Source organism: Saimiri boliviensis, chromosome 21 (genome assembly GCF_048565385.1).
Source record: "Saimiri boliviensis isolate mSaiBol1 chromosome 21, mSaiBol1.pri, whole genome shotgun sequence".
Lineage (NCBI taxonomy): Eukaryota > Metazoa > Chordata > Mammalia > Primates > Cebidae > Saimiri > Saimiri boliviensis.
The window spans coordinates 31,592,669-31,618,967 of record NC_133469.1 but is presented as its reverse complement, the minus strand read 5'-3'; the positions used below and the strand labels follow the sequence as shown (position 1 = coordinate 31,618,967).

The 26,299-nt window shown below is 50.0% G+C and overlaps 1 protein-coding gene across 8 annotated transcripts in view; it reads right to left on the bottom strand.

Annotated features, from left to right (window-relative positions):
* The window catches only part of EMID1 (EMI domain containing 1), a 50,576-nt gene that overhangs the window by 6,377 nt on the left and 17,900 nt on the right, over positions 1-26,299 (bottom strand). For 5 of the 8 annotated variants that reach the window (XM_010349180.3, XM_010349184.3, XM_010349183.3 and 2 more), the window contains 11 exons: positions 24,695-24,778; positions 23,225-23,286; positions 19,028-19,148; positions 18,661-18,711; positions 18,487-18,576; positions 17,786-17,932; positions 16,767-16,856; positions 16,569-16,621; positions 16,009-16,071; positions 15,859-15,903; positions 9,290-9,334 (listed from right to left, as the gene is read on the bottom strand). In XM_010349180.3, the coding sequence (XP_010347482.1) occupies positions 9,290-9,334; positions 15,859-15,903; positions 16,009-16,071; positions 16,569-16,621; positions 16,767-16,856; positions 17,786-17,932; positions 18,487-18,576; positions 18,661-18,711; positions 19,028-19,148; positions 23,225-23,286; positions 24,695-24,778 (851 nt within the window). The remainder of the gene's footprint in view (positions 1-9,289; positions 9,335-15,858; positions 15,904-16,008; positions 16,072-16,568; positions 16,622-16,766; positions 16,857-17,785; positions 17,933-18,486; positions 18,577-18,660; positions 18,712-19,027; positions 19,149-23,224; positions 23,287-24,694; positions 24,779-26,299) is intronic. The other 3 variants (XM_010349182.3, XM_010349187.3, XM_010349185.3) reach the window with 2 other exon arrangements.

The window sequence follows — 26,299 nt, the reverse complement described above, 5'->3', positions numbered from 1 at the left end:
GAGCCGAGATCATGCCACTGCACTCCAGCCTGGGCAACAGAGTGAGACTGTCTCAAAAACAAAAACAAAAAAAAACAAGAAAGAAAAATTGTAATTTGAACTGTCATAAGATGGGGACCATCAATATTAAAATTAGACAAGGCTTGAATTACATTGCTTTTGGAAAACTTGCACTTAAAATGCTGACAAACTTGAGGCTCAGGCCTCTGCCCCTTCCCCAACTCTTTGCACTTTGGGCTTCCTGCCTGGAAAACAGTGCTCACCCCTCCCAGGGCGTAGACTACGCCAGGCCCTCATTCTGGCACATCCCGATGCGTCGCCCTCAGCTCAGCCCTCTCCTCTTTGCAGTACAGGTCTGTTTCTCCCTGTCTCGGGCTCCTAGCCCCAGAGATGTGGCAGTGGGCCTATAAAGCCCCTTCTCCAAGGCCACCAGCTCTGGGGCTCCCCACTCCCCAAATCGTGCCAGCTGCTGCCCCAGGGCTCATGCCAGAGACTTCATCTCTCCCTCCCCATCTGCATCCTTTCCTTCCCCAGCATCCGGTCCACAATCTTGACAACACTCCACACTCCCTCACTCCTTCCTCTTTCCTAGTCCAGACCAAAGCTATTTCCAGAATATAGATCTCTCAATTCCAACAGAGCACCAGGATGACAAACAGAACTATCCCAGCCCTGATGACATCTGGAAGTTTCTCTTGGTGTCGTTTACTCAGTACAGATGAGTGAAGGGATGGACAATATGCATAGTTGTGTAATTACAAGCCAACTCTTTAAGGTTGTTGCTTCTCACAAAACCATCTAAACAACTGAGAGGGCTCCCAATATGAGTGAGTCTGCTTGCTGGGGCTAACCCTTGTGACCCAGATGTCCTGTCCACATCACATGGATTGGGTGACCCTCAGGCCACTGAATGGTCATTTCAGCCTGGGGGTTCCAGGGTCACTACAGGCTGCATGCCAAAGTAATCCCCCTTCAAATATTATAGGGGCAGGGTCTAAAAATGAATGATCTTGGCAAGGCACAGTGGTTTACACCTGTAATCTCATTGCTTTGGGAGGCTGAAGTGGGAGGATCATTTGAGGCTAGGAGTTTGAGAGCAGCCTGGAGAACATAGCAAGACCCCACATCTACAAAAAAAAAAAAAAAAAAAAAATTAAATTAAGAGTGGGCACGGTGGTTGTCCTGTAATCCCAGCACTTTGGGAGACCAAGGTGGGCGGATCACTTGAGGTCAGGAGTTGGAGAGCAGCCTGGCCAACATGGTGAAACCCTATCTCCACTAAAAATACAAAAATTAGCTGAGTGTGGTGGTGCGCACCTATAATCTCAGCTACTTGGGAGGCTGAGGCAGAAGAATCACTGGAACCCAGGAGGCAGAGGTTGCAGCGAGCTGAGATCGTGCTACTGTACTCCAGCTTGGGTGACAGAGTGAAATTCCATCTCAAAAAAAAAAAAGAAAGAAAAAAATTAGTTGGGTGTGGTGGCACACACCTGTAGTTCTAGCTACTCTGGAGGCTGAGGTGGGAGGTTCACTTGAGCACAAGAGTTTGAGGTTGCAGTGAGCTATGATTATTCCACTGCACTCCAGGATGGGTGACAGAGCAAGAATATGTCTCAAAAAAAGCCAGGGGGCCTGGCATGGTGGCTCACACCTATAATCCTAGCACTTTAAGAGGCCAAGGTAGGAAGAGCACTTGAGCCTACCTGGGGCAATATAGTCAGACCCCATATCTGAAAATTTAAAAAAGGCTGGATGCAGTAGCTCACATATGTAATCCCAACACTTTGGGAGGCTGAGGTGGACGGATCACCTGAAGTTAGAAGTTTGAGATCAGCCTGGCCAGCATGGTGAAACCCTGCCTCTACTAAAAATACAAAAAAAAAAAAAAAAAAAAAAATTAGCCAGGTGTAGTGGCAGGCGCCTGCAATCCCAGCTGCTCAGGAGACTGAGACAGAAGAATCGCTTGAACCCGGGAGGCAGAGGTTGCAGTGAGCAGAGATTGTGCCATTGCACTCCAGTCTGGGTGACAAGAACAAAACTACATCTCAATAAATAAATAAATATAAATAAAGAAATAAAAGGCATTTTAAGGGCCAGACACCATGGGCTCACTCCTGTAATCTCAGCACTTTGGGAGGCTGAGATGGGCAGATCACCTGAGGTCAGGAGTTCAGGATCAGCCTGGCCAACATGGCGAAACTCCGTCTCTAGCAAAAACACAAAAATTACCCAGGTGTGGTGGTACACACCTGTAATCCTAGCTATTTGGGAGTTGGAGGCGAAGGTTGTATTGAGCTGAGATCGCACCACTACACTCTAGCATGGGCGATAGAGACTCTGTCTCAAAAAAAAAAAAAAAAAAAGGCATTTGTGGACAACTGGTAAAATGACAGGTAAGTCACATATTAAATGGCATCATTTTGCTAAATAAATGTTAGTTTTCTTAAGTATGACAGTGGTATTCTAGTTATATGGGAGAATGTTGATATTCATTCAAGGTGCACACTGCAATGTTAGGGGAAATGTGGCTGGGTTTTGCAGCTTACTTTCAAATGAATTTGAAAAAAGATCTATAAATATACAAGAGAGAATGACAGAACTGTGGCACAATACAGTCATGTGTCACGTAGTGACGTTTCCATCAACGACGAATTGCAAATCTCCGTGGTGGTCTCAGAAGATTATAACAGAGCTGAAAAATTCCCTTTGCCTAGTATTTACTATGCTATTATACTTAAATAAATATAAGGCCAGGCGTGGTGGCTCACGCCTGTAATCCCAGCACTTTGGGAGGCCGAGGCGGGTGGATCACGAGGTCAAGAAATTGAGACCATCCTGGTCAACGTGGTGAAACCCCCTCTCTACTAAAACTACAAAAAAATTAGCTGGGCGTGGTGGCCCGTGCCTGTAATCCCAGCTACTCAGGAGGCTGAGGCAGGAGAATCGCCTGAACCCAGGAGGCGGAGGTTGCGGTGAGCCAAGATTGCGCCATTGCACTCCAGCCTGGGTAACAAGAGCGAAACTCCGTCTCAAAAAAATAAATGAAATAAATAAATAAATAAATAAATAAATAAATAAAATATAGTACTTATTTATTTTTGAGACAGGGTCTTGCTGTGTCACCCAGGCTAGAGTGTAGTGGCGTGATCTTGGCTTACTGCAGCCTTGAACTCCCCAGCAAGTGATCCTCTTACCTCAACCTCCCAAGTGCCTGGGGCCACAGGCATGTGCCATCATGCCCAGCTAAGTTTTTTATTTGTACAGACAAGGTCTCGCTATGTTGCCTAGGTTGGTCTGGAACTCCTGGGCTCAAGTGATCCTCCTGCCTTGGCCTCCCAAAGTGCTGGGATTATAGGTGTGAGTCACTGCACCCAGCCATATACTACAGTTTGAATTATTTTAGAGTGTACTCCTTCTACTTGTTTAAAAAACAGTTAATTGTAAAGCAGCCTCAGGCAGGTTCTTCAGGAAGTATTCCAGAAGAAGGCATTGTTATCACAGGAGATGACAGCTCCAAGCCGTGTTACTGCCCAGAAGACCTTTCAGTGGGACAAGAGGCAGAAACAGTGATATTGATGATCCTGAACCTTCGTAGGTGTACACTAACGTGTCTGTGTCTGTGCCTCCGTTTTTAGCAAAAACATTTAAAAAGTTAAAAAATAAAAATAAAAGTCCAGAGGCGGTGGCTCACTCCTGTAATCCTAGTACTTTGGGAGGCCGAAGTAGGCGGATTACTTGAAGACCAGCCTGGCCAGCCAACATGGTGAAACCCCGTCTCTATATAAAACACACAAAAAATTAGCTGGGCATGGTGGTGTGTGCACATGTAGTCCCAGCTACTTGGGAGGGTGAGGCAACAAGAATGGCTTAAACTTGGGAGACAGAGGTTGCAGTGAGCTGAGATCATGCTACTGTACTCCACTGTGCTTTTCTTGAGACAGAGCAAGACTGACTAAAACAACAACAACAACAACAACAACAACAACAACAACAACAACAACAGGCATGGTGGCTCACACCTGTAATCCTAGCACTTTGGGACGCCAAGGTGGGCAGATCATGAGCTCAGATCAAGACCATCCTGGGCAACATGGTGAAACCTGTCTCTACTAAAAATACAAAAATTAGGCACAGTGTCGCGCACCTGTAGTCCCAGCTGTTTGGGAGGCTGAGGCAGGAGAATTACTTGAACCCAGGAGGTGGAGGCTGCAGTGAGCTGAGATTGTGCCACTGCACTCCAACCTGGGCGACAGAGCGAGACTCTGTCCCCAGCAAAAAAAAAAAAAGCTTTTATAGTGCATTTTTACTGTACCTTTTAAAAAAATTTTGGTTCTTTTACTGTACCTTTTCTATGTTTAGATACACAAATACGATTGTGTTACAGTTGCCTGCAACATTTAGCATAGTCACATGCTGTTTAGGTTTGTAGCCTGGGAGCAATCAGCTACCCCATACAGCTGAGGTGTGTCGTAGGCTATCCCACCCAGGTTTCTGTATGTACATTGTGTGATGCTCATGCCACAGTGAAATCGCCTATTTGACGTATTTCCCAGAACCTATCCCCATCAGCAAGCAACATACGGCTGTACCAATAATTGGTCAATCTATAGGGGGGCGGAATGACATTCATTTTACCAACTTTTCTGTATATCAAAATGCAAAAATGGCTGAGTGCAGTGGCTCACACCTGTAATCCTAGAACTTTGGGAGGGTGAGGAGGGTGGATCAAGGTGGGTCTGGAGGCCAAGAGTTCAAGACCAGCCTGGTCAACAAGTCACAACCCCATCTCTACTAAAAATACAAAAGTTAGCCAGGCATGGGGCATGCCTGTAGTCCCAGCTACTCAGGTGGTTGAGGCACAAGAATTGCTTGAATCCAGGAGGCAGAGGTTGTAGTGAGCTGAGGTTGAGCCACTGCACTCCAGCCTGGGTGATAGGAAAAGACTCTGTCTGGAAAAACTAAATAAATAAAGGAAAAAATAAAATAAAAATAAAAATATTGGGGAGGGCAGGTGTGGTGGCCCACACCTGTAATCCCGACACCTTGGGGGGCCAAGGTAGGAGGATCACTTGAGACCAGGATTTTGAGATCAGCCTGGAAAACATAGGGAGATCTTGTCTGTATTTTTAAAAACATAAAATGAAAAAGAAAAATCTGGGGAAAAGTGTTTTTAAAATCCACTGTTTGGAGTTCCCTCAGACAGGTGGCCTGATGTTTGCACTGATGACATCCCAGTCTCCTCCAGCTTGGGCTGCCCTCTGCACTCCGGGTCTGTGTCTGGGCCTGCCGGACACCCCTACTTGGCTATAACATAGACTCTTCCCGTTGGTCCACAGACAGAACTCAGCCTGCTTGCTTCTCCTGTTCTCTTTTGCTATTTCAAGTCTTGACTCCTCACTCCCTTTCACAGCCAAACTAGCACAGCTCTGTCTCTCACCAGGATGACCACAACAGCCCCTACCTACTCTCTCTCTTTCTGCTTCTCCCATCCATTTGCCATGGCAATCAGAGGGATTTTTTGCAAAACAAAAACCTGACCACACCACTACCCTGCTTCTAGATCCTTCAGTGCCTCCCCACTGCCCTAGAACAAAGTCCAAATTCCTGAATGTGGCCTCCTATGTCCTGAAAGCCTCTCTGGCCTCTGTCCCACTCTCTGCCTGTCACGATGCCACTCCAAGTATTTGCAGTTCCTCAAATACCCCAGGGTCCCTCTTGCCACAGGGCCTTTGCACCTGTCTTACCCCCAGCTCTGCCTGGACACCCTGTGCCTGGTTAATGCACCTTTGAGGCTTCGCCTGGCTCCTCTGGGAAGATGCTAAAGTGCAAAGTAGTTATAAGTCAACAGTCCTGTAGCTGCTGATTATAGGTCTTTTTTTGCCCACCTCACTGTGACCATCCTGAGGGCGGGGACTGTGTCTGAATTGCATCTGTGTCCATAGTACCCAGCCCAGGTCTGGCGCCCATGGAGGAGATGCTTGGGAAATGGTGGCTGGTTCTCTGGCCCTAGGAGTTTAAAAGTCAGGGCTCTGCCAGGCGCGGTGGCTCATGCCTGTAATCCCAGCACTTTGAGAGGCCAAGGCAGGCTGATCACCTGAGGTCAGGAGTTCGAGAACCAGCCTGACCAACATGGAGAAACCCGATCTCTACTAAAAATACAAAATTAGCCAGGTGTGATGGCGCATGTCTGTAATCCCAGCTACTCAGGAGGCTGAGGCAGGAGAACCACTTGAACCCAGGAGGCGGAGGTTGCGGTGAGCTGAGATTGCAACCATTGCACTCCAGCCTGGGAAACAAGAACGAAACTCTGTATCAAAAAAAAAAAAATGTCAGGGCTCCAGTTCCCATTCTGCTAAGGATTCTCTCTGCAGAGTTGGGCCTCAGTTTCCCTGTCTGAATAAGGGCTGAGAGCTTTAATCCAGGTGGGCAGGCCCAGTGCAGTCACTCCAGTTCCTGCAGTGTACTATCATGACCACCAGGTGTCACTGCTGGGCCACAGCGAGACCTCTGCAAGCTCCACTAAGGGAGCTCATAGGTGAAGTGAACACAGGAGCCCTTGGAGACCTGGCCAGTACTGAACCTCATTGCCACCTGTCCCCAACAGAGCTGCTCTCCTAGCCCCCAAAGCCTCATGCAACCCCCAGCCCGGCAGGTCCCCTTCCAGGCAGGCAGCAAGCAGGGGCAGAAGTGCAGGTAGCAGAGGGGCAGGAAGGTGGGTAGGCAGGGGGCCCTGCTACCTCTTGGGGGGGCCCACAGGGAATTCAGGGTTCAAGGACTGGTCTAGAGTGGCCAGGATATCTTGCTGGGGTTCTTCTGAAGGGATGAGACTGCCCAATCTCTCCCACCCCGCCTAGGCGGGGTAAGAAATGTGTCCCCAGACCCAGGGCATCTGGGAGAGGCCAGCAAGTAGCCTAGGAGAGGCAGAGGCCGGGCTCGCATGGGTCTACCTGACCACAGCTCAGCTCATGCCCAGACTGACAGCATTATTATTTTTTTTTTGAGATGGAGTTTCACTCTTGTTGCCCAGACTGGAGTGCAATGGTGCTATCTTGGCTCACGGTAACCTCTGCCTCCCGGGTTCAAGCGATTCTCCTGCCTCAGCCTCCCATAGCTGGGATTACATCTGCCCACTACCACGCCCACCTAATTTTTTTGTATTTTTAGTACAGATAGGGTTTCATCACGTTGGCCAGGCTAGTCTCGAACTCCTGACCTGAAGTGATCTGCCCGCCTCGGCCTCCCAAAGTACTGGGATTACAGGTGTGAGCCACTGCGCCCAACCCACACTGACAGGATTAAGAGGTTCTGGAGCTACGGAGGATGGGCATAGGGTAGGAGGAGATTCGGGGCACCAGGGGCCAGGATAGGCTAACTGGAGAAGTAGCAGGACCCCAGAAGTCATGGGGAGACACAGGGGAAGACTCGTGCAGGGGAGGGGGCTCCCACGGCTGTATCCATCACTGACCCCACAATCAAGAACTGAGACGGCAAGGAAGGCACCCACATCCTCACTAACTTGTGGCTGGCAGGAAGTAGGGTGTCCTAGTTAGACTGCATGTAGAGGGGGAGTCACAATACCACCCCCAAAAAGAGCTTCCTATTGTTTCCCTCTCCTGAAGGAGTGTCTGCCTCCACTCTGTCCATTTTCCAAATGTCTCCCGGCTCAGTGATGGTTTCCAGATCCCTGTGTTGTCGGGCTTTTGCGTATGGTGTGTTTTAGGGTCCTCCCATCTTTCCCCCACATGTCTGTTGGGTGAGTAGATTTCTAGGCCCTGACCTGAAAATCCCTTCCCTGCAATGATCTCCAATGATTGTGAACGTTTCTATTTTTTCTTTTTTTTTGAGACAGAGTCTCACGCAGGCTGGAGTGCAGCTGCACAGTCTCAGCTCACTGCAACCTCCACCTCCCAGGTTCAAGCAATCACCTGCCTCAGCCTCCTGAATAGCTGGGACTACAGGTGTGTGCCACCATGCCCAGCTAATTTTTATTTTATTTATTTATTTATTCAGTGACTGAGTCTTGCTCTGTCACCCAGGCTGGAGTGCAGTGGTGTGATCTCGGCTCACTGCAACCTCAGCCTTCCGGGTTCTAGTGATTCTCCTGCCTCAGCCTCCTGAGTAGCTGGGACTACAGGTGCATGCCACCGCACCTGGCTAATTTTTTGTATTTTTGGTAGAAACAGGGTTTGGTAGAAACTGTGTTAGCCAGGATGGTCTCACTCTCCTGACCTTGTGATCTCACCTCAGCCTCCTAAAGTGCTGGGATTACAGGCGTAAACCACTAAGCCTGGATAATTGTTATATTTTTAGCCCAAAATCTTTAGACGATTTTTGTATTTTTTGTATTATTTTGTGTTTTAGAGATGAGGTTTTGCCACGTTGGCAAGCTGGTCTCGAACTCCTGACCTCAAGTGATCCGCCCACCTTGGCCTTCCAAAGTGCTGGGATTACACGCATGAGCCACCATGCCCTGGACAATTGTGAAGGTTTCTAGGACCCCCACATTAATCATGAGATTTTGGGGTGTGTGGTTTCTAGCTCCCCCTTACGTCCCTCCCACTTCTCATTTACTCTGTCTCATGTTAAGTGAGAGCTTCTAGGCTTCTCTTCTCATTCCTCATGGGTCTCCCACATATGTGATGGTGTCTAGGACCTTGTGTAAACTATAGGTCCTTTAAGTATAGAGGAGTCTAGATCACGGGGCCTCATTAACCGCGTCAAACAGGTACAGAGCGGTTTTGAGGTGTTTCTTCACAGGCTTCATGAATTTCTGATGTGTATGGTGGTGTCTAGTTCCCCATGCCTTTTACCATGTGGCTCCTATGTACCTCATCATTTCTAGGCCCCCTTCCTAGGTCCCCTGTCCCTTTGTCCTGTGTAGATATTGTCTTCCTGCTTCCCTTTGTTCTGTAGACAAGGGAGCAAATGCCCAGCCATCGCTGAGAGGGGGCTATGGAGGCAGGAGATGCAGTCTGGCCTGGGTCAGCCCAAATTGCCCCGAAGAAACAGGCAGAGCCACCCTGGCCTAGAAAGGCCACGGAGGGAAGGTGGAGAGAGGGACAGAGACTGAGACAGAGAGCATGGGGTCTGCTGACAGGGCTGGCCCTGTCTGGTTGGGGGCAACAAGATGCGGGAGGGAGTTGGGGCTGAGAATCACCAAGGCTTCTGCCTGGGAGACCAGGCTGTAGTGGGGATGTAGATGGGGTGCCCCCTGGGGAGGGAGTACCCCATCTCTTGAGCACCTAGGGCTGAGAAGGCAGGGAGAGGCCAGTGCTAGACCAGAGCTTACCCAGTGGCTCTTCTCACCAGGGTCTCCTTTGGGGCCAGGTTCCCCCTGCAAGGAACGACAAGAGAGAGCAACAGTGAGGAAGGGAAGGAGACAGAAAGGGAGGGAAAAAAAGAGGGAGAAAAAGGAGGGGGAAGAAGGAGAGAAACTTAGAGAAACAGACAGAGTGTAGCTTGTGTTGGATACAAAGCAAAAACCAACTGCTTGAAGGCAACAGAAAGCAATAAAAAGCAGCCAGAAACTGGAGAATATTCAACCTTCAAAAGAAGGGAATGGCACTCAGTAAAATCCATATATTTACAGCTTTTCCTCAGAAGATACACCCCAGCCCCATTAGCCTGGCAAAACAGAGCTCAAGCAGCAAGTTTCAGTTTTATTGGCCTGAGGAGTCAGAGGTTGAGGTTGTCAGAGAAGCAAGAAATTGATGAGAAACACTGGGAAGCAGGGGAACTAAACAAGTTGGGGAACTAAATCTGCACATATGTTTCTTTCTAATGCATGGATGGTCCCTGAATTGCCCAGTCACAGGGCAACACTCCAAAGAGCCCAGTGGGGGAGAACTAACAGATTGGAAGAACTGAGTAAAGATGTCAAAAATTGCCCACCATATAGGAGAAAGAGTTTAGAGTTCAAGTCCAATCAAGTTAGAGGTGCTTGTGAACACATAAGGCTTTCTAATGAAACTCCAGAACGGCCATGCCTTAGGAATAAAGACCCTATCTCAGGATTAAGGGATTTTTCCTAGGACTAAGAGCAAAACCAAAGGTTCTCTCTGATAAAGCCTGCAACTAAGCCTCTAAAAGAACAAGATAACCCATCAATAATTTAACTGTTCTAGAATAAAACTCAATACTCTTCAGAGGATAACAGAATTTAGAGTCTTTTTTGTCCAATGTGCAACAAAAAAATTACTAGACATGAAGACACAGGAAAATGTGACCCATATTCAAGAGAAAAATCAGTCAATAGAAATAGATCCACAGCCAACCTGGATGTTAGAATTAGCAAAGGAGTTTAAAATATCTATGATTAATATGTTAAAGAATCTACTGGCCGGGTGCGGTGGCTCAAGCCTGTAATCCCAGCACTTTGGGAGGCCGAGGCGGGTGGATCACGAGGTCGGGAGATCGAGACCATCCTGGTCAACCTTGTGAAACCCCGTCTCTACTAAAAATACAAAAAATCAGCTGGGCATGGTGGCGCGTGCCTGTAATCCCAGCTACTCAGGAGGCTGAGGCAGGAGAATTGCCTGAACCCAGGAGGCGGAGGTTGCGGTGAGCCGAGATCGCGCCATTGCACTCCAGCCTGGGTAACAAGGGCGAAACTCCGTCTCAAAAAAAAAAAAAAAAAAAAAGAATCTACTGAAATTGATATCATGGGTGACAAGATGGAGAATTTTAGAAGAGATGTATAAATTGCGAAAAAGAATCAAATTGAAATCCTGGAAATGATAATACTGGAAATTAAAAATTATCAGATGAAATTAACATAAGATTGGACACAACAGAAGAAGTAATCAATGAACTTGAACATAGGACAATGGAATAATTTAAACTAAAGTACAGAGAGAGCCTGTAATCCTAGCACTTTGGGAGACCAAGATGGGAGGACAGCTTGAGGCCAGGAGTTTGAGGCCAACTTGAGCAACATAGCGAGACCCCATCTCTACTAAAACTGAAAAAACAAAGAACCAAGCCAGGTATGGTGGTGTGCACCTGTAGTCCCAGCTACTCGGGAGGCTGAGGTGGAAGGATTGCTTGAGCCCAGGATGTCAAGGCTGCAGTGAGCTGTGATCATACCATTGCACTCCAGCCTGGGTGACAAAGCAAGACCTTGCCTCAAAAAAGTAAAATAAAAATAAAGCACACAGAAACAAGGATTAAAAAAAAAACAAAAACAGCAGAACTTCAATGACTCATGGCAGAATATCAAATGTACCTAGAGTTCCGCAAAGACAGACAGGAGAGCAGAAACAGAAAAAAATGTTTGCGGAAATGTTGACCTTTTTTTTTTTCAAATTTGATTTAAAAAAAAAAAAAAAAACAGGCTTCAGGGTTTCAATCTAGCATGTAAAGAGCTTAGAAGTCGTCACTCCATCTTAACAAGTAGAAAGTTGGGAAAACTGAAAAATCAACAACTCTTCTGAGGTCAGTTAGAGAAGCAATACCGTAGGCAAACCACTACCCCCAAAGCTGGAGAGGCAAGCCAGACTATCACAACTTACTAAAGCAGAAACCACAAGCACAAACCTCCAGAAGAACCAGGGCCAGGGTAGGAAAACCTAAACTGTAACTGATGAACTTCTGGAGGCTGAGTGTAGACAAGTCTCAGGGCTAAAAACTCCAGGGGACCCAGTCATAGGCCCACATCTCTCCGTTGGTGAATTTTATCTCAAGGAGCTCTACAAGGCCCTCACAGTGGATATCAGAGAAAAACGCCCTTGTCCTTCAAGCAGGGAGAGGAGAAAAGGCACCATTTAAAAATAGACCAACCCGGACGCGGTGGCTCAAGCCTGTAATCCCAGCACTTTGGGAGGCTGAGGCGGGTGGATCACGAGGTCAAGAGATCGAGACCATCCTGGTCAACATGGTGAAACCCCGTCTCTACTAAAAATACAAAAAATTAGCTGGGCATGGTGGCACGTGCCTGTAATCCCAGCTACTCAGGAGGCTGAGGCAGGAGAATTGCCTGAACCCAGGAGGCGGAGGTTGCGGTGAGCCCAGATCGCGCCATTGCACTCCAGCCTGGGTAACAAGAGCGAAACTCCGTCTCAAAAAAAAAAAAAAAAAAAAAAAAAAAATCAAAAAACAGACCAAAGCATTCTGTTCTGAACAAAGCCTGCCTCAGGAGAAATGACCTTACCAGAGCCTAACCAACCTGGAGCAGGGGAAACACCCACTTCAAGCTTCCTCTAGTTTTCCATGTGAACGAAGGGAAGTATGTAACTCTAACGCCCTCTAGACAACTTGTCCCACCTAAGAGGCAAAACAACCCCCAAACAAAACAAAACAAAACAACAACAACTGAGACATACCGGTGAAGTTCACAGTCCAAGAGCACAGGCCACCTAAAGACTGGGATCTAGGCTGGGCGCAGTGGCTCACACCTGTGCGGAGGTGGGTGGACTGCCTGAGCTCAGGAGTTTGACCCTGGGCAAAATGGTGAAACCTCGTCTCTACTAAAATATGAAAAATTAGCAGGGTGTGGTGGCAGGCACTTGTAGTCCCAGCTGCCTGGGAGGCTGAGGCACAAGAGTCACTTGAACCTAGGAGGTGGAGGCTGCACTGAGCCAAGATCGAGCCACTGCACTCCAGTGGCTGGGCGACAAAGTAAGACTCTATCTCCAAAAAAAAAAAAATACTGAGATCTAATCATAGGACTCCAGAACACTTCCCTCCCGCCCATACCTTCTCACTATATTACTAAAGGCCTATCTACTACAGTTATTTTGCACGGTACATTATGTCTACTCTCCAGTGAAAATCCCAAGGCATACTAAAAGGCAAAAACATAGTTTTAAGAGATTGAATGAACATCAGAACCAGGGTCAGATATGGCAGAAATGTTGGGATTATCAGGCTAGGAATTTAAAAAAATCTACGATTAACATGCCAAGGGATTTCATGGAAAAAGTAGACAATATGCAAGAAGAGATGGATTGTAAGCAGAGAAGTGGAAATTCTAAGAAAGGGCTGAGTGCAGTGGCTCATCCCTGTAATCCCAGCACTTTGGGAAGCTGAGGTGGGTGGACTGCCTGAGCTCAGGAGTTTGAGACCAGCCTGGGCAACACGGTAAAACCCTGCCTCTACATAAAAGATATTCTAAGAAAGAATAAAAAAGAAGTGGTAGAGATAAAAAGCACCATATCAGAAATAAAGAATGCTTTTGATGGGGTTACTAGCGACTGGACATGGCTGAGGAAAGAATCCCTAAGCCTGATGACAATGGAAACTTTCAAAGGCTGAAAAAACGGAACAGAATATCTAAGAACTGTTGGACAACTACAAAATATGTAAATGTTTAAAATGGAATACCAGAAGGAAAAAAGAGAAAGAAATAGCAGCAATACTTGAAGTGATAATGACAGATTTTCCCCCCTCAGAAAGTCAGACACCAAACCACAGATCTAGGAAGATCAGGGAACACCATATAGGATAAATAGCAAAAAATGACACTTAAGTATATCATATTCAAACTTCAGAAAATCAGGCTGGGTGCAGTGGCTCACACCTGTAATCCCAGCACTTTGGGAGGCCAAGGCAGGAGGATCACTAGAGGCCAGGAAGACCAGCCTGGGCAACATAGTGAGACCTTGTTTCTAAAATAAAAGATGAAAAAAATTAGCCAGGTGTGGCACATGCCAGTAGTCCAGTAGTCCCCGCTACTTGAGAGCCTGAGGCAGGAGGATCCCTGGAGCCCAGAAGTTCAAGGCTGCAGTGAGCTATGATTGCAGCAGTGTGCTCCAGGCTGGGTAACAGAGTGAGACTCTGTCTCTAACAATAATAATAATAATTTTTTTAAAACTTCAGAGAATCATAGATAAAAAAATACTGAAGAGAAAACAGAGGGAAAAAATACCTTTCTTGTAGAGGAGCAAAAATAAGAATTACATCCAACTTTTCAGAAACCATGCAAGCAAGAGAGTGGAGAGTAATATACAAACTGTTGAAAGGAAGAAAACACATCAACATAGCATTCTTTATCCTGAAGAATTTCCCTTCACAAATGAAGGGAAATGAAGCCTCTCAGAGAAACAAAAAGTGAGGACATTTTTGTTAGTAGATCTGCCTTGTAGGAAGCATTAAAAGAAGTTCTTCAGTGGAGCATTTATTTTATTTTATGAAATGAAGTGTTGCCTGATTCTAGAATCACAAAGAAAGCCAACAGGGAAAAAATAAAAGTAGTTCTTCAGAGAGAACAAAAATTATATGTCAGAAACTCAGATTTTACGTAAAGACAGGAGGAGCATGGCCAGGCGCAGTGGCTCATGCTTGTAATCCCAGCACTCTGGGAGGCCGAGGTGGGTGGATCATCTGAGGTCAGGAGTTGGAGACCAGCCTGGCCAATATGGTGAAACCCTGTCTCTACTAAAAATACCAAAAAAATTAGCTGGGCATGATGGTGTGCACCTGTAATCTCAGCTACTTGGGAGGCTGAGGCAGGAGAATTGCTTGAACTCAGGAGGTGAAGGTTGCAGTGAGCTGAGATTGCACCACTAGACTCCAGCCTGGGTGACAGAGCAAGACTCAATCTCAAAATAAATAAATAAATTAATTAATTAATTAAAACAAAAAAAAAAGGCAGAAAAAGTGTGGCAGACAAAAATGAACAAAGAACAAGGGCAACAAATAGAAAATAGTAAGAAATATGTTAGCTATTGTGGGGCACGGTGGCTCAAGCCTGTACTCCTAGCACTTTGGGAGGCCGAGGTGGGTGGATCACGAGGTCAAGAGATCGAGACCATCCTGGTCAACATGGTGAAACCCCGTCTCTACTAAAAATACAAAAACATTAGCTGGGCATGGTGGTGCGTGCCTGTAATCCCAGCTACTCGGGAGGCTGAGGCAGGAGAATTGCCTGAACCCAGGAGGCGGAGGTTGCGGTGAGCCGAGATCGCGCCATTGCACTCCAGCCTGGGTAACAAGAGTGAAACTCCGTCTCAAAAAAAAAAAAAAAAAAAAAAAAAAAAGAAACTCAATCCAAAAGAAGACAAGAAAAGAAAAGGGAAAAAAGAAACACAAACCAAAAGGAGTAAATAAAACATAAATAGCAAGATGGTTAAAGAGAACCATAACAATAATCATACATATCATTAAATATAAATTAACTCAGCAGTCAAACTGCTTTTAAACAGCAAGACCTAAGTCATATGATGTACTTTTTTTACATTTAAAAATACCTATACATATTTTTATATAGAGACAGGGTTTTGTCATGTTGCCCAGGCTGGTCTTGAACTCCCGAGCTCAAGTGATCCACCTGCCTCGGCCTCCTAAAGTGCTGGGATTACAGGCGTGATCCATAATGCACTTTAAATATAAAGTTACAGGTTGAAAGAAAAAGGATTTTAAAAAGATATAAAATGAAAATGCCAAGCATAAGAAAGCTGGTGTGCTATGTAAAAGCACACAAAGTAGATTCAAGACAAGTATTATCAGAGACAAGGGTATTAATTTCATACAGATCAAATGACCAAGGGGACATTAAAATACTAAATATGTATGCACCTAATCACAAAGACTCAGTATACAGAAAGCAAAGTTGATCAAATTAAAGAGAGAAATGAACAGATCTACGATCAGAATTGGAGAGATAGAATGTAAAAGAAATACAGAGTCAAAGAGACAGACATACAGAGGGAAAGACAGATACAGAGAAACGGACAGCCAGAGCTAGAGAGGCAGAGGCAGCCTGATCCAAAGAGGACTATGAGTCCTGGAGAGGGGGAGCATCTGAAAATAGATGACAAGACTGGGAGGGTCAGGAGCTCTGGTGGCAGGGGATGGAGTCAGAGGAGGAGCAGGACTATGGAATCCTGCAGGGATGATTGCAGGAGAGACAGCAACACTTACCCGCTGCCCAGCAGAGCCTTGCGGGCCAGGCTCCCCACGCAGTCCCTGTGTAGGAGGGAGCAGATGAATGGCCTCAGTTATTGGGGGCTCTGACCTGGGGCCTTCAGGACTCCTCAGAATTCCCCCACCTGGGGCCACCTGGGTACTTACTCTCTCGCCCTTCTCTCCTGGGTGGCCAGAGATTCCTTTGGGTCCAGTGGGGCCTGGGGGTCCCTGAGCAACAAGACAGGGCCTTAGCCTTCTGTTGGAGCAGGATGGAGTGGGCAGGGACTTGGTGACAGAGGTGTTGGGGAGGGTGCTCTAGCTTTGTCTGGGACTCTGGGTTCTTCACCATACACTCAGCACACAGCAGGCAGTTCATACAGCTCAACATGAAAAGATTTGACCCTGGAGTTGGACGGTCCCGCCCAAACTCACTGATGTTGCCACGTGCTGGCCACAGCCCTAGGGTAAGAACCGCCACTTTTCTTGGTCTTAGGCAATAACAATACATGGCTCTCATTACTTGGACTGAATAAGATTTATGGAAGGTGGTTTGCATATTAAGTGCTCAATAAATACTTGAATGAATGAATGGAAGGATGAATGGATGGATGGATAGATGGATACAAGGGTGGATGATGGACAGATGTATGTATATATGCATGTATGGATGGATGGATGGAAAGATGGACAGACACATGGGTGAGAGTGCTTGGAGAACTACTCACTATGTGTCCAGGACTCCCAGGGACACCTGTGGGGCCAGGAGGCCCAGGGGGACCTGGAAAAAGACAGGGTGTCCTAAGGGCCAGAACAAAGTACAATCTCAGGAAGTCCCCCATCGGCTCCCTCCTGATAGCCACAAACCCTATTCCCTCTGCCATCTACCAACTCCACCCTTTACCCCACGCCTGGACTCAACTTACCCATGGGTCCTGGGGGGCCTGGAGGCCCAGTGGGTCCCTGGGGCCAGTGGTTATTGGTCTCAGTGAAGGTGTTGGAGAGTAATGGGTCTCCTGGGTGAGCAAAGATGATGAGTGAGCAGAGCTGGGTAGAGTGGGGTGGTTAGTCTTCACCTGCCACCTCTGCCAAGACAGCTTGGACTGCCCTATGGGGCAGCCTGCAGCATGGCTGGCACCACCTGGGCACCTGCTCCCAGGGTAGGACGTGCGGAGAGTGTTGGTCCTATAAGACCAAGAGGCAGAGAAATGTGGGTTCTAACCCCACTGTAATCTAGCTGGTGACATCCAGCAATACTTTCCACTTTTCTGACACTGTACTGTCACCTGTCAAATGGGAATGACAATAAAAGCTACCATTTATCCACCACCTATTGTGTGCCAGACTTCTATACATGGGTGTGATACAGCTCTGGGAGGCTGGCACCGTCATTATCCCCATTGTATGGATGGTGAGACGGAATGAATGCTGGGATGGGAGTGCTGGGCTATGCACCGGACACGGTGGAGAAGAGGCTGAAACCCAGCACTGTACACTCTGACCCCCGGCGGTGCATGTGCAGGTCAGGCCGGGCTGCCAAAGGGAAGAAGCCAAGGACGGGCGTCAGGGCCTGGAGAAGGCCTTGGCCTTGGGAGTTCAGGGCTCGCTTCCCTGTGCTCTGAGAACTCTTTTCCAGCCAGTTCCGAGGCTCGGGAGGGCCTGATACCGGTGGCTCTAAGCACAGGCTCTGGAGGCAGCCCGGGTTTGAAGCTGTTCCCCTACACCCGGGCTGTGAGACCCTGGCAAGCCACCTCCCCTCTCTGGTTCTCAGTGTTCCCCATCTGTAAACACAAGAGGACAGCGGCACCTGCTGGAAGACTGGGTCACACGTGGCCCACCATGAGCAGGGCTGGCACACAGAAGACACCTGGCAGGTAGTAGCAGGCACTGTGCTGATGGCTACTCCACCCCCATCTCCACCTGCTGGGACCCCAGGGGGACTCACCATGCTGGGAGATCTGGGCATGGGAGGGCCCAACAGGGGCTGGCGGCCCAGGGGGACCAGGAGGCCCTGGTGGCCCCGGGGGTCCCCTATCTCCAGGGGTACCCACAGCTCCAGCCTGGCCAGGGCTCCCTGGAGGGCCCTGTGGACCTGCAATGGAATCACAGAGATTTATGGGTATACAGGAGGCAGGGAGGCCCAGGGTGGCCTTAAGGAACAGGATAAGGCAGCCTGGAACAGTTGGCAGGAGAGAGGGCCCGAGTCCACAGGCCTAGGCTCCCGGGTTGTCTAACAGGGGATGAGCACAGCGCCCAGTCCTCCACCTTGCCCAGGCTGGGTCTGCCTTCCTTGGGGCTCCCAAACCCCCCAAATCCCTCATAGGAACCCTGGTCACATGGGACAAGCATTGTTGCTTCTCTGCCCAGCCCCGCTCCCAGCAGTATGGGAGCTCCAGGAGGGCAGAGGCATGTCTGACCCCACCCAGTGCCCAGCTCAGAGACTGCTAAGTGTAGGTGCCCAGGGAATGTGGACTGACTGAACCTAAGAGAAGGTTTCATGGAGCCCAGGCACGGGCGGGGCCCTCTCTGACGGGGTGTTGAATGAAGAGGCAAATAGGCCATCCTGGCCATATCAGGAGCAGGGAAGGGTCCACCTGGTGTGGGGGATGGCCAGAGGAGCTGTGGGGCAGTGTTGTGGGCACTCACCTGGTGGACCTCTCATCCCCATTGGGCCCCGGCTGCCAGCATCTCCCTTGGGGCCAATGGGCCCAGGTAGCCCCCGAGCACCGCCTTGGTCTGGGGGGTAAAGCATATCAGATCGGCAGCTCCAGATCTGCTCTTGACCCCCACCCTAGTCCCAGTCCCTCAACCAGCACCTACCATTTCGGGGAAGCAGCGGGACCCTCACACTCTCTATGGTTCCTGGCAACCCTGGCATGGGGGGTGATAGGCAGAGGTCAGTGTCCCTGCTGGGCCTGGAGGAGGGAGGCTCATCCAGAATCCCCACTCCCAGCTCCCCCCAACCCCCGAGCAGGGTCTGCTGAGGCTGCTTGGTCTCCAGGGACTGCAGCATTCAGGAGTCCCAGGAGACGATCCCCTTAGGCAGGTCTAACAAACAGGAAGTGGGGAGACTGAGGCCCACTAGAGGGTTGAGCTGGGAGTCAGCCACAGGGTGGGAACCAGAATCCCACTCCCGACTCCCAATCCAGTGCTCATACCCACAGGGGAGTCTGAGTCTGACACTCACCCCGGAGGCCTCCACCTCCAGGGCTGCCCTGGGCAGGAGGGGAGCCCCAGAGTGGGACAGGGTCCTTAGCAGTAGCTGGTGTTGGAGGGACTGGCCGCTCTGTGACAGTCAGCATGGCCACCTGGAGACGAAGACAGGGACAGGGTGGGTACCAGGGTCTCACTAGGACCCCTCCCTACTTTTTTTTTTTTTTGAGATGGAGTTTTGCTCTGTTGCCCAGGCTAGAGTGCAGTGGTGCCATCATGGCTTATGCAGCCTCAACCACCTGGGCTTAAGCGATCCTTCTGCTTCAGCCTTCTGAGCAGCTGGAACCACAGGTGTGCACCATCACACCTGCCTAATTAAAAAACATTATTTGAGCTCATGCCTGTAATCCCAGCACTTTGGGAGGCTGAGGCGGGTGGATCACGAGGTCAAGAGATTGAGACCATCCTGGTCAACATGGTGAAACCCCGTCTCTACTAAAAATACAAAAAAGTAGCTGGGCATGGTGGCACGTGCCTGTAATCCCAGCTACTCAGGAGGCTGAGGCAGGAGAATTGCTTGAACCCAGGAGGTGGAGGTTGCGGTGAGCCGAGATTGCGCCATTGCACTCCAGCCTGGGCAACAAGAGTGAAACTCTGTCTCAGAAAAAAAAAAATTATTTGTAGAGGCAAGGTCTTGCTATGTTGCCCAGGCTGGTCTTGAACTCCTGGGCTCAAGCAATCATCTAGCCTCAGCCTCCCAAAGTGCTAGGATCATAGGTGTGAGCCAGGGTCTCACTAGGGACAGGCCAGCTAAGGGGCCTGGTGTCGGGGGCAGGAGGCACATAACCAGCGAGGCCCAGCTGGGAATGGAGCACCAGGCTCACAGCGGCACAGAACTTCCTCAGAAGGAAAGTGTTTTTCGAAGTGCACAATTCATAGCATGCATTATGGAAAAGTCATTGACATCATTATTGCCATCCAAGTTGAGCTTTGTGACTGTAACGGTGCTTGCTGGGCCACAAAGTTTTTTTCCATGCTTATCTACATAAATAATAAGAAGCTTTTCTTGATTTGTTAAAGCACCACAGGGTATGGCTGGGAAGAGTTTCGCTAAACTTTTTTTTCCCCCTAAGACGGAGTCTTGCTCCGTTGCCCAGGCTGGAGTGCAGTGGTGTGATCTTGGCTCACTGTAACCTCCACCTCCTGCATTCAAGCAATTCTCCTGCCTCAGCCTCCCAAGAAGCTGGCATGCACCACCATGACTGGCTAACTTTTGTATTTTTGTAGAGACAGGGTTTCACCATGTTGGCCAGGCTGGTCTCGAACTCCTGACCTGAAGGAATCTGCCCATCTCAGCCTCCCAAAGTGCTGGGATTATAGGTGTGAGCCACTGAACCTGGCCTTCACTAAATCTGGAAGGAAGTTTGGAAGAGTCTGACATGAAATAGAAACCTAGAGGTGTAATAAAGTCACTTTTGGGGCCCATGGTGAGGAAGCTCTAGGAAGCTGGAGGTGTCCCCTCAGCTGCTGAGGACAAAGGAGAGGCCAGATGACCACACACCAGGGGCTCAGGGATCGTGGGGGCCTGTCCAGAGAAAAGATGAAACTCTCTGGCAGACCCTGAACCAGGAACTCCCATCACCAAGTCCTATCATGTGGGACTGAGCTGCCTCTTACATGGGCTTCTCCTGGGAGGGAGCTCAGGGAACTGCTCCTGGAACCCCATGCCTTGTAACTCAGGTGCCAGTGCATGCTATTTGGAAGCTTGGTTTTCCCATTTGATAAATCAGGGCCATCTTCTTTTTTTAATTTAGAGACAAGGTCTAGCTCTGCTATCCAGGCTAGAGTGCAGTGGTGCCATCACAGCTCACTGCAGCCTTGACCGCCTGAGCCCAAGTGATCCTCCTGCTCAGCCTCTTGAACAGCTGGGACTCTGTGCCAGCCATATGCCACTCAGTCCCGCTAAGTTTTTGTAGAGATAGGGTCTTGCTGTGTTGCCCAGGCTGGTCTCAGGCTCCAGGCCTCAAGCAATCCTCCTGTGTTGGCCTTCCAAAGGGCTGGGATTACGGGTGTGAGCCACCAAGCCCAGCCTAGAGAAATCTTTTCATGTTAGACAAGGGAAGTATTTTAAATGGCTGCTGAACGTCCATCCTGTGAATTCTCCACAATCAGGCAACCACACCTTCTGCTGCCCAGTTTTCAAATTTCTCTATTGGTAAACATTTTTGTATCTGATAATCTCATTAAGATAAATAAATTCCCAGGCTAGGCATGGTGGCTCACACCTGTAATCTCAACACTCTGGGAGGCCAGGGCAGGAGGATTCCTTGAGGCCAAGAGTTCAAGACCAGTCCCAACAACATAGCAAGACACCACTCTGAAAATTTTTTTTTTTAAATTAGCCAGGTGTGGTGGCACACGTCTGTAGCGCCAGCTACTCAGGAGGCTGAGGCAGGAGGATAGCTTGAGCCCAGGTGAGTTGAGCTCCAACTCACCGCAGATGACAACACCTGCACTCCAGACCAGGTGACAAAGCAAGACCTTGTCTCTCAATCAAAACAAAATGAACAAACAAAAGATAAATTCCCAGAGAAGGGAATGATAGAACAAAGAATAGGCACTGAAGTGTGTGCGTGTCTATGTGTTTAGAAAATCCGGAAGAAAACATGTTTAAATGTCAACAGTTGTACTCTTTGGGGGCATGGGCAGCTGCTGAGAATGGTTTGCTGGCTGTTCTTTCACATTTCTGTTTTTCATGTTTCTAAATTTAGAATGTATACTTTTAAATTAATTTTTTTTTTTTTGAGGCGGAGTTTCGCTCTTGTTACCCAGGCTGGAGTGCAATGGCACGATCTCGGCTCACGGCAACCTCCGCCTCCTGGGTTCAGGCAATTCTCCTGCCTCAGCCTCCTGAGTAGCTGGGATTACAGGCACGCGCCACCATGCCCAGCTAATGTTTTGTATTTTTAGTAGAGACGGGGTTTCGCCATGTTGACCAGGATGGTCTCGATCTCTCGACCTCGTGATCCACCTGCCTCGGCCTCCCAAAGTGCTGGGATTACAGGCTTGAGCCACCGCGCCCGGCCTTTTAAATTTAATTTAATTATTATTATTATTTTTTGAGACAGTCTCACTCTGTTGCCCAGGCTGGAATATAGTGGCACAATCTTGGCTCACTACAACCTCCGCCTCCCAGGTTCAAGTGATCCTCATGCCTCAGCCTCCTGAGTAGCTGGGATTACAGGTGTGTGCTACCATGCCAGGTTAATTTTTGTATTTTTAAAAGAGACAGGGTTATGCCATGTTGGCCAGGCTGGTCTCAAATTCCTGGCCTCAAGCAATCCGCCCACCTCGGCCTCCAAAAGTGTGGAGATTGCAGGTGTGAGCCACCACGCCCAGCTGTACTTTTTAATTTTTTAAAAAAACTTTTATGGCCAGTGCAGCGGCTCATGCCTGTAATCCCAGCACTTTGGGAGGCTAAGATAGCGAATCACTTGAGCTTAGGAGTTCGAGACCAGCTTGAGCAACATGGAGAAACTCCATCTCTACCAAAAATTAAAAAATTAGCCGGACGTGGTTTTGTTTACCTATGTCCCAGCTACTCGGGAGGCTGAGGTGGGAGGAGGATCACTTGAGCCCAAGAGGCACAGGTTGCAGTGAGCTGAGACCTTGCCACTGCACTCCAGCCTGGGTGACAGAGCAAGACCCCGTTTCAAAAAAACAAAACCAAACCCAAAATACGAAACATTGTATCTTGAAAGAATTTGGCGAGTGATCGATGTTTTGTTTTGAAACCAGGAAGACAGCATTATGGATGAGGGTTGGGGGTTAGAGGAAGGGTATGGGCAGGAGATTCCACCAGGATCTCTGGCCGTGTCTGCTGATCTGGCTGGGAGGGTGATGCAGCCCCCCGGCCTTCTGGAGGAAGAACAGGCCAGGCTGGTGGTGACTTGCACTTCACATACATGGTCTTCACTGAGTGGATGCTAGTTTTCCCTCTGCTTTACAGATGGGGAAACTGAGGCACAATCTGTGAGCAGGCTTCCGAAGGAGGGACACTGGAGGAGACCAGGACATGCCTGGCAGGGGACGCTGCTCGTCGAGTCGGCTCAGAGCTATCCTGTGGGTCCACTGAGGGTGTGAGAATGGGGTTCAGAGGAGGCAGGGAGGGCTGGGTGGTAGTTCCAGGCCTGGCCTGGGGCAGGGGGCCAGGAGGGAACCGTTCACTCACCTTGGCCTCCAGCACCTTCAGCTGCTCCGTCAGCTCCGACACTTTGCTGCAGTTGAGACAACCTGCGGGGAGAGAGGAAGCTGGGGCCAGGGCTGAGGGTCCTAGGCTTCCCCTCGGAGTCCTTAAGTCTCTGGGGGGTGGGACGGAAGGAAGAGTCAGATACCTGATGACCCCAATTCATGAGGAAGCTTTGGGCCAGGGAGGGGCTACAGGATCCAGGGGGACCTCACCCTGTGAGTTCCGTTTGGCCCTGGAGCCTCCAGAGTGGTCTGCTTCTCCCACAGCAGGACCTGACCCCTGGCAGCCTCTGTGTCCAAAAGGACCCCTTTCCCAGAAGGTGAGGCACAAGATCCCGCTGCTTCCCGCCTGGGCAGGGCTGGGACCAGGGATGGCCAGCTATGGGGACCGACCCAGCGTAGTTCAGAGGTGCCATCCTCTGAGCCTCCCTTGACCCACCGTCCAGCGCCCCTGGGCCTCCCCTCCCCCTCCTGGGTGAGACTCACAAGAATGACATGAGTCATTCATAGCAGCCCCGGCCAGTTACGGAGCTTCCCAGCTGCTGGCCCCCAGAAGTGCTGTGCCAGCAGTCTCTCCCTTCCTCATGGGAGTGTCACTCCTGTTTACGCCTGAGGCCACAGCTCGGAGCAGGGAGGGGAGAGTGCCTAACAAGCACAACATCTGGGGTCTAGTCCTAGTGCTGCCCCCCAACTCCCAGCCGTGGGGCCTGGGGCCGGACAGGGCAGGGAGGTCAGAGACCTTCAGCTTTCTCCTCTTTAAAAAGGGGACAGTGGGGCGGGGCACGGTGGCTCACGCCTGTAATCCCAGCACGTTGGGAGGCCAAGGTGGCTGGATCATAAGGTCAGGAGCTCAAGACCAGACTGGCCAATATGGTGAAACCCCATCTCTACTAAAAATACAAAAATTAGCTGGGCGTGGTGGTGCGCACCTGTAATCCCAGCTACTCAGGAGGCTGAGACAGCAGAATCGCTTGAACCCAGGAGGCAGAGGTTGCAGAGGCAGAGCCAAGGTTGTACCACTGTACTCCAGCCTGGGGGACAGAGGGACTCCGTCTCAAAAAAAATAAAAGGTGGGGGGCAATGGGAGGGCAGTGCACAGCTGTGAGGTCTACACGAGCTGCTGATGGAAAGCACCTGGCACAGGGCCTTGCACAGTGCTGACACGCAGAAAAGTGCCGATTAAATAAAAAGAGAAAACCAGGGGGCTGAACCGGCATCTGCAAGAGTCCAGGGGTCATGAGTCTCGGAGTGTCTGGTAGGACCCCTCTGGGGTCCTTTCTCTGCCCCTCAAAGCAGCTTTTGTAGCCTGGGGAGCATGGGGTGGGAGGCGGTTACTGTCCTTGACCCTCTACTGCCAGACCTGCTGGCTTGCAGGACAGTTACCAAACTACCTTGAGCCCTTCCAGGGCTCCATCAGCCCAGGGGAAACCCCAGAAGCTGCCCCAGGACCCACCTGAGAAGGCTGTGGGCCGAAGTGCCATCCGCCGCATGGTACTGCCCGACCACATGGGCTCCATGGAGCCAGAAGAACCTGTGACTGAGAAATGGAGGGTGAGAGGCCTGCTGGCTTGTGACCCTGGCTTCTCCAGCCCCTCTACCCACCACTGTAGCCCCAGGAGGGATCCCTACTCCCCTCAGCACAGGACACAGAGGCCCAGAGAAGGACAGGCAATGTATCTGGGTCACACAGCATGAACTGGGCTGAGCTAGAGCAAGGCTGGCCAGCTGACAGGCCTGGGAGAGGGGCCAATGGGGCGGGAGCCATGGATGAGACTGAGGGCTTCCCCAGCGGCCCCAGCCAGCCTCATGGGCTGAGTTTAGAGCTCAGACAAGCCTGGGTCCAAGCCCTGACACTTAACTGCCCTTGGGTGATTTGTTCTCTCCGGACTTATTTTTCCCATCTATAAAATGGGATTCTAAGGCCTCTAAACCTTCCAGGCTGGTGTGAGGCCTGAGGTTGGCCATGTGTGCAAAGGGCCTGCTGTGCACACACAGTAGGTGCTCAATAAACAGCTGCCATGACTATCGCCATCCACACTCTCTCTGCCTGGCTTGGTAAGAGGAGACTGAAGTGGATCCGGCCCTGGTTTTAAATGAAAACCAGAGGGAGGCTGGCTGCCTGGGAGGGCGAGGGGAGCCAGTTCCAGGGCCAGCCCCTGCTGCCATCCCTACCCCAGGAGGACCCCCCTCCCCAGTCATCCTGTCTGGTCCGGTTTTGGGGGCCTGGTTTTCTCCACAGCTGGAGGGATGGACTGGCCAAACCAGGGGCGGGGACACAGCTGGAGATGCTGCAGAGCCAGCACTGGCAACTGCCCCCCCGCAGCCTCCAGGCCTTCCTTTTAAGGCCATGAAATGTTGTCTGGGGGGAGACAAGCCCCAAATAAGGCACAGGCCTGGCAGCTCGGAGCGGGGCTGCGGGTTGATGCCAGGAGTGAGAGGCGCCGGGAACTCAAACCAGACGGGTCCCTCTGGCCAGCCCCCAGCGGAGGCTGCCAGGCCCGGCTCTGGGTCCCACTGTGGGGCCTTTCCTGAGCCTGCACCCCCAGGACACCCTCCTCAAGGGCCTGTGACTTGCCCAGGCACAGGGGGCTAATCTCACCAGGAAGAAGGAAGGTGGGTTGCCAGCCCAGGACTGGGGTCAGCACTGGGGGCTCCCTGGGGAGGGGAGATGTCACTGTGAACCATGCCCATGTGAAGGACCCTGTAGAGCCTGGCTCAATCCTACAAGGAAGGTGAGAATCAGAACAGGTAACTCTTGTTTAGCATTTACCCCGGGCCTGGCACCGTCTGAGAACTTCACATACACAGTCTTTTTTTTCTCTTTTGAGGCAAAGTTTTGTTCTTGTTGCTTGTTGCCCAGGCTGGAGTGCAGGGGCGCAATCTCTGCCCACTGTAACCTCCGCCTCCTGGGTTCAAGAGATTCTCCTGCCTCAGCCTGCCAAGTAACTCAGATTATAGGTGCCTGCCACCTTCCCCTGCTAATTTTCATATTTTTCGTAGAGACAGGGTTTCAACATATTGGCCAGGCTAGTCTAGAACTCTTGACCTCAGGTGATCC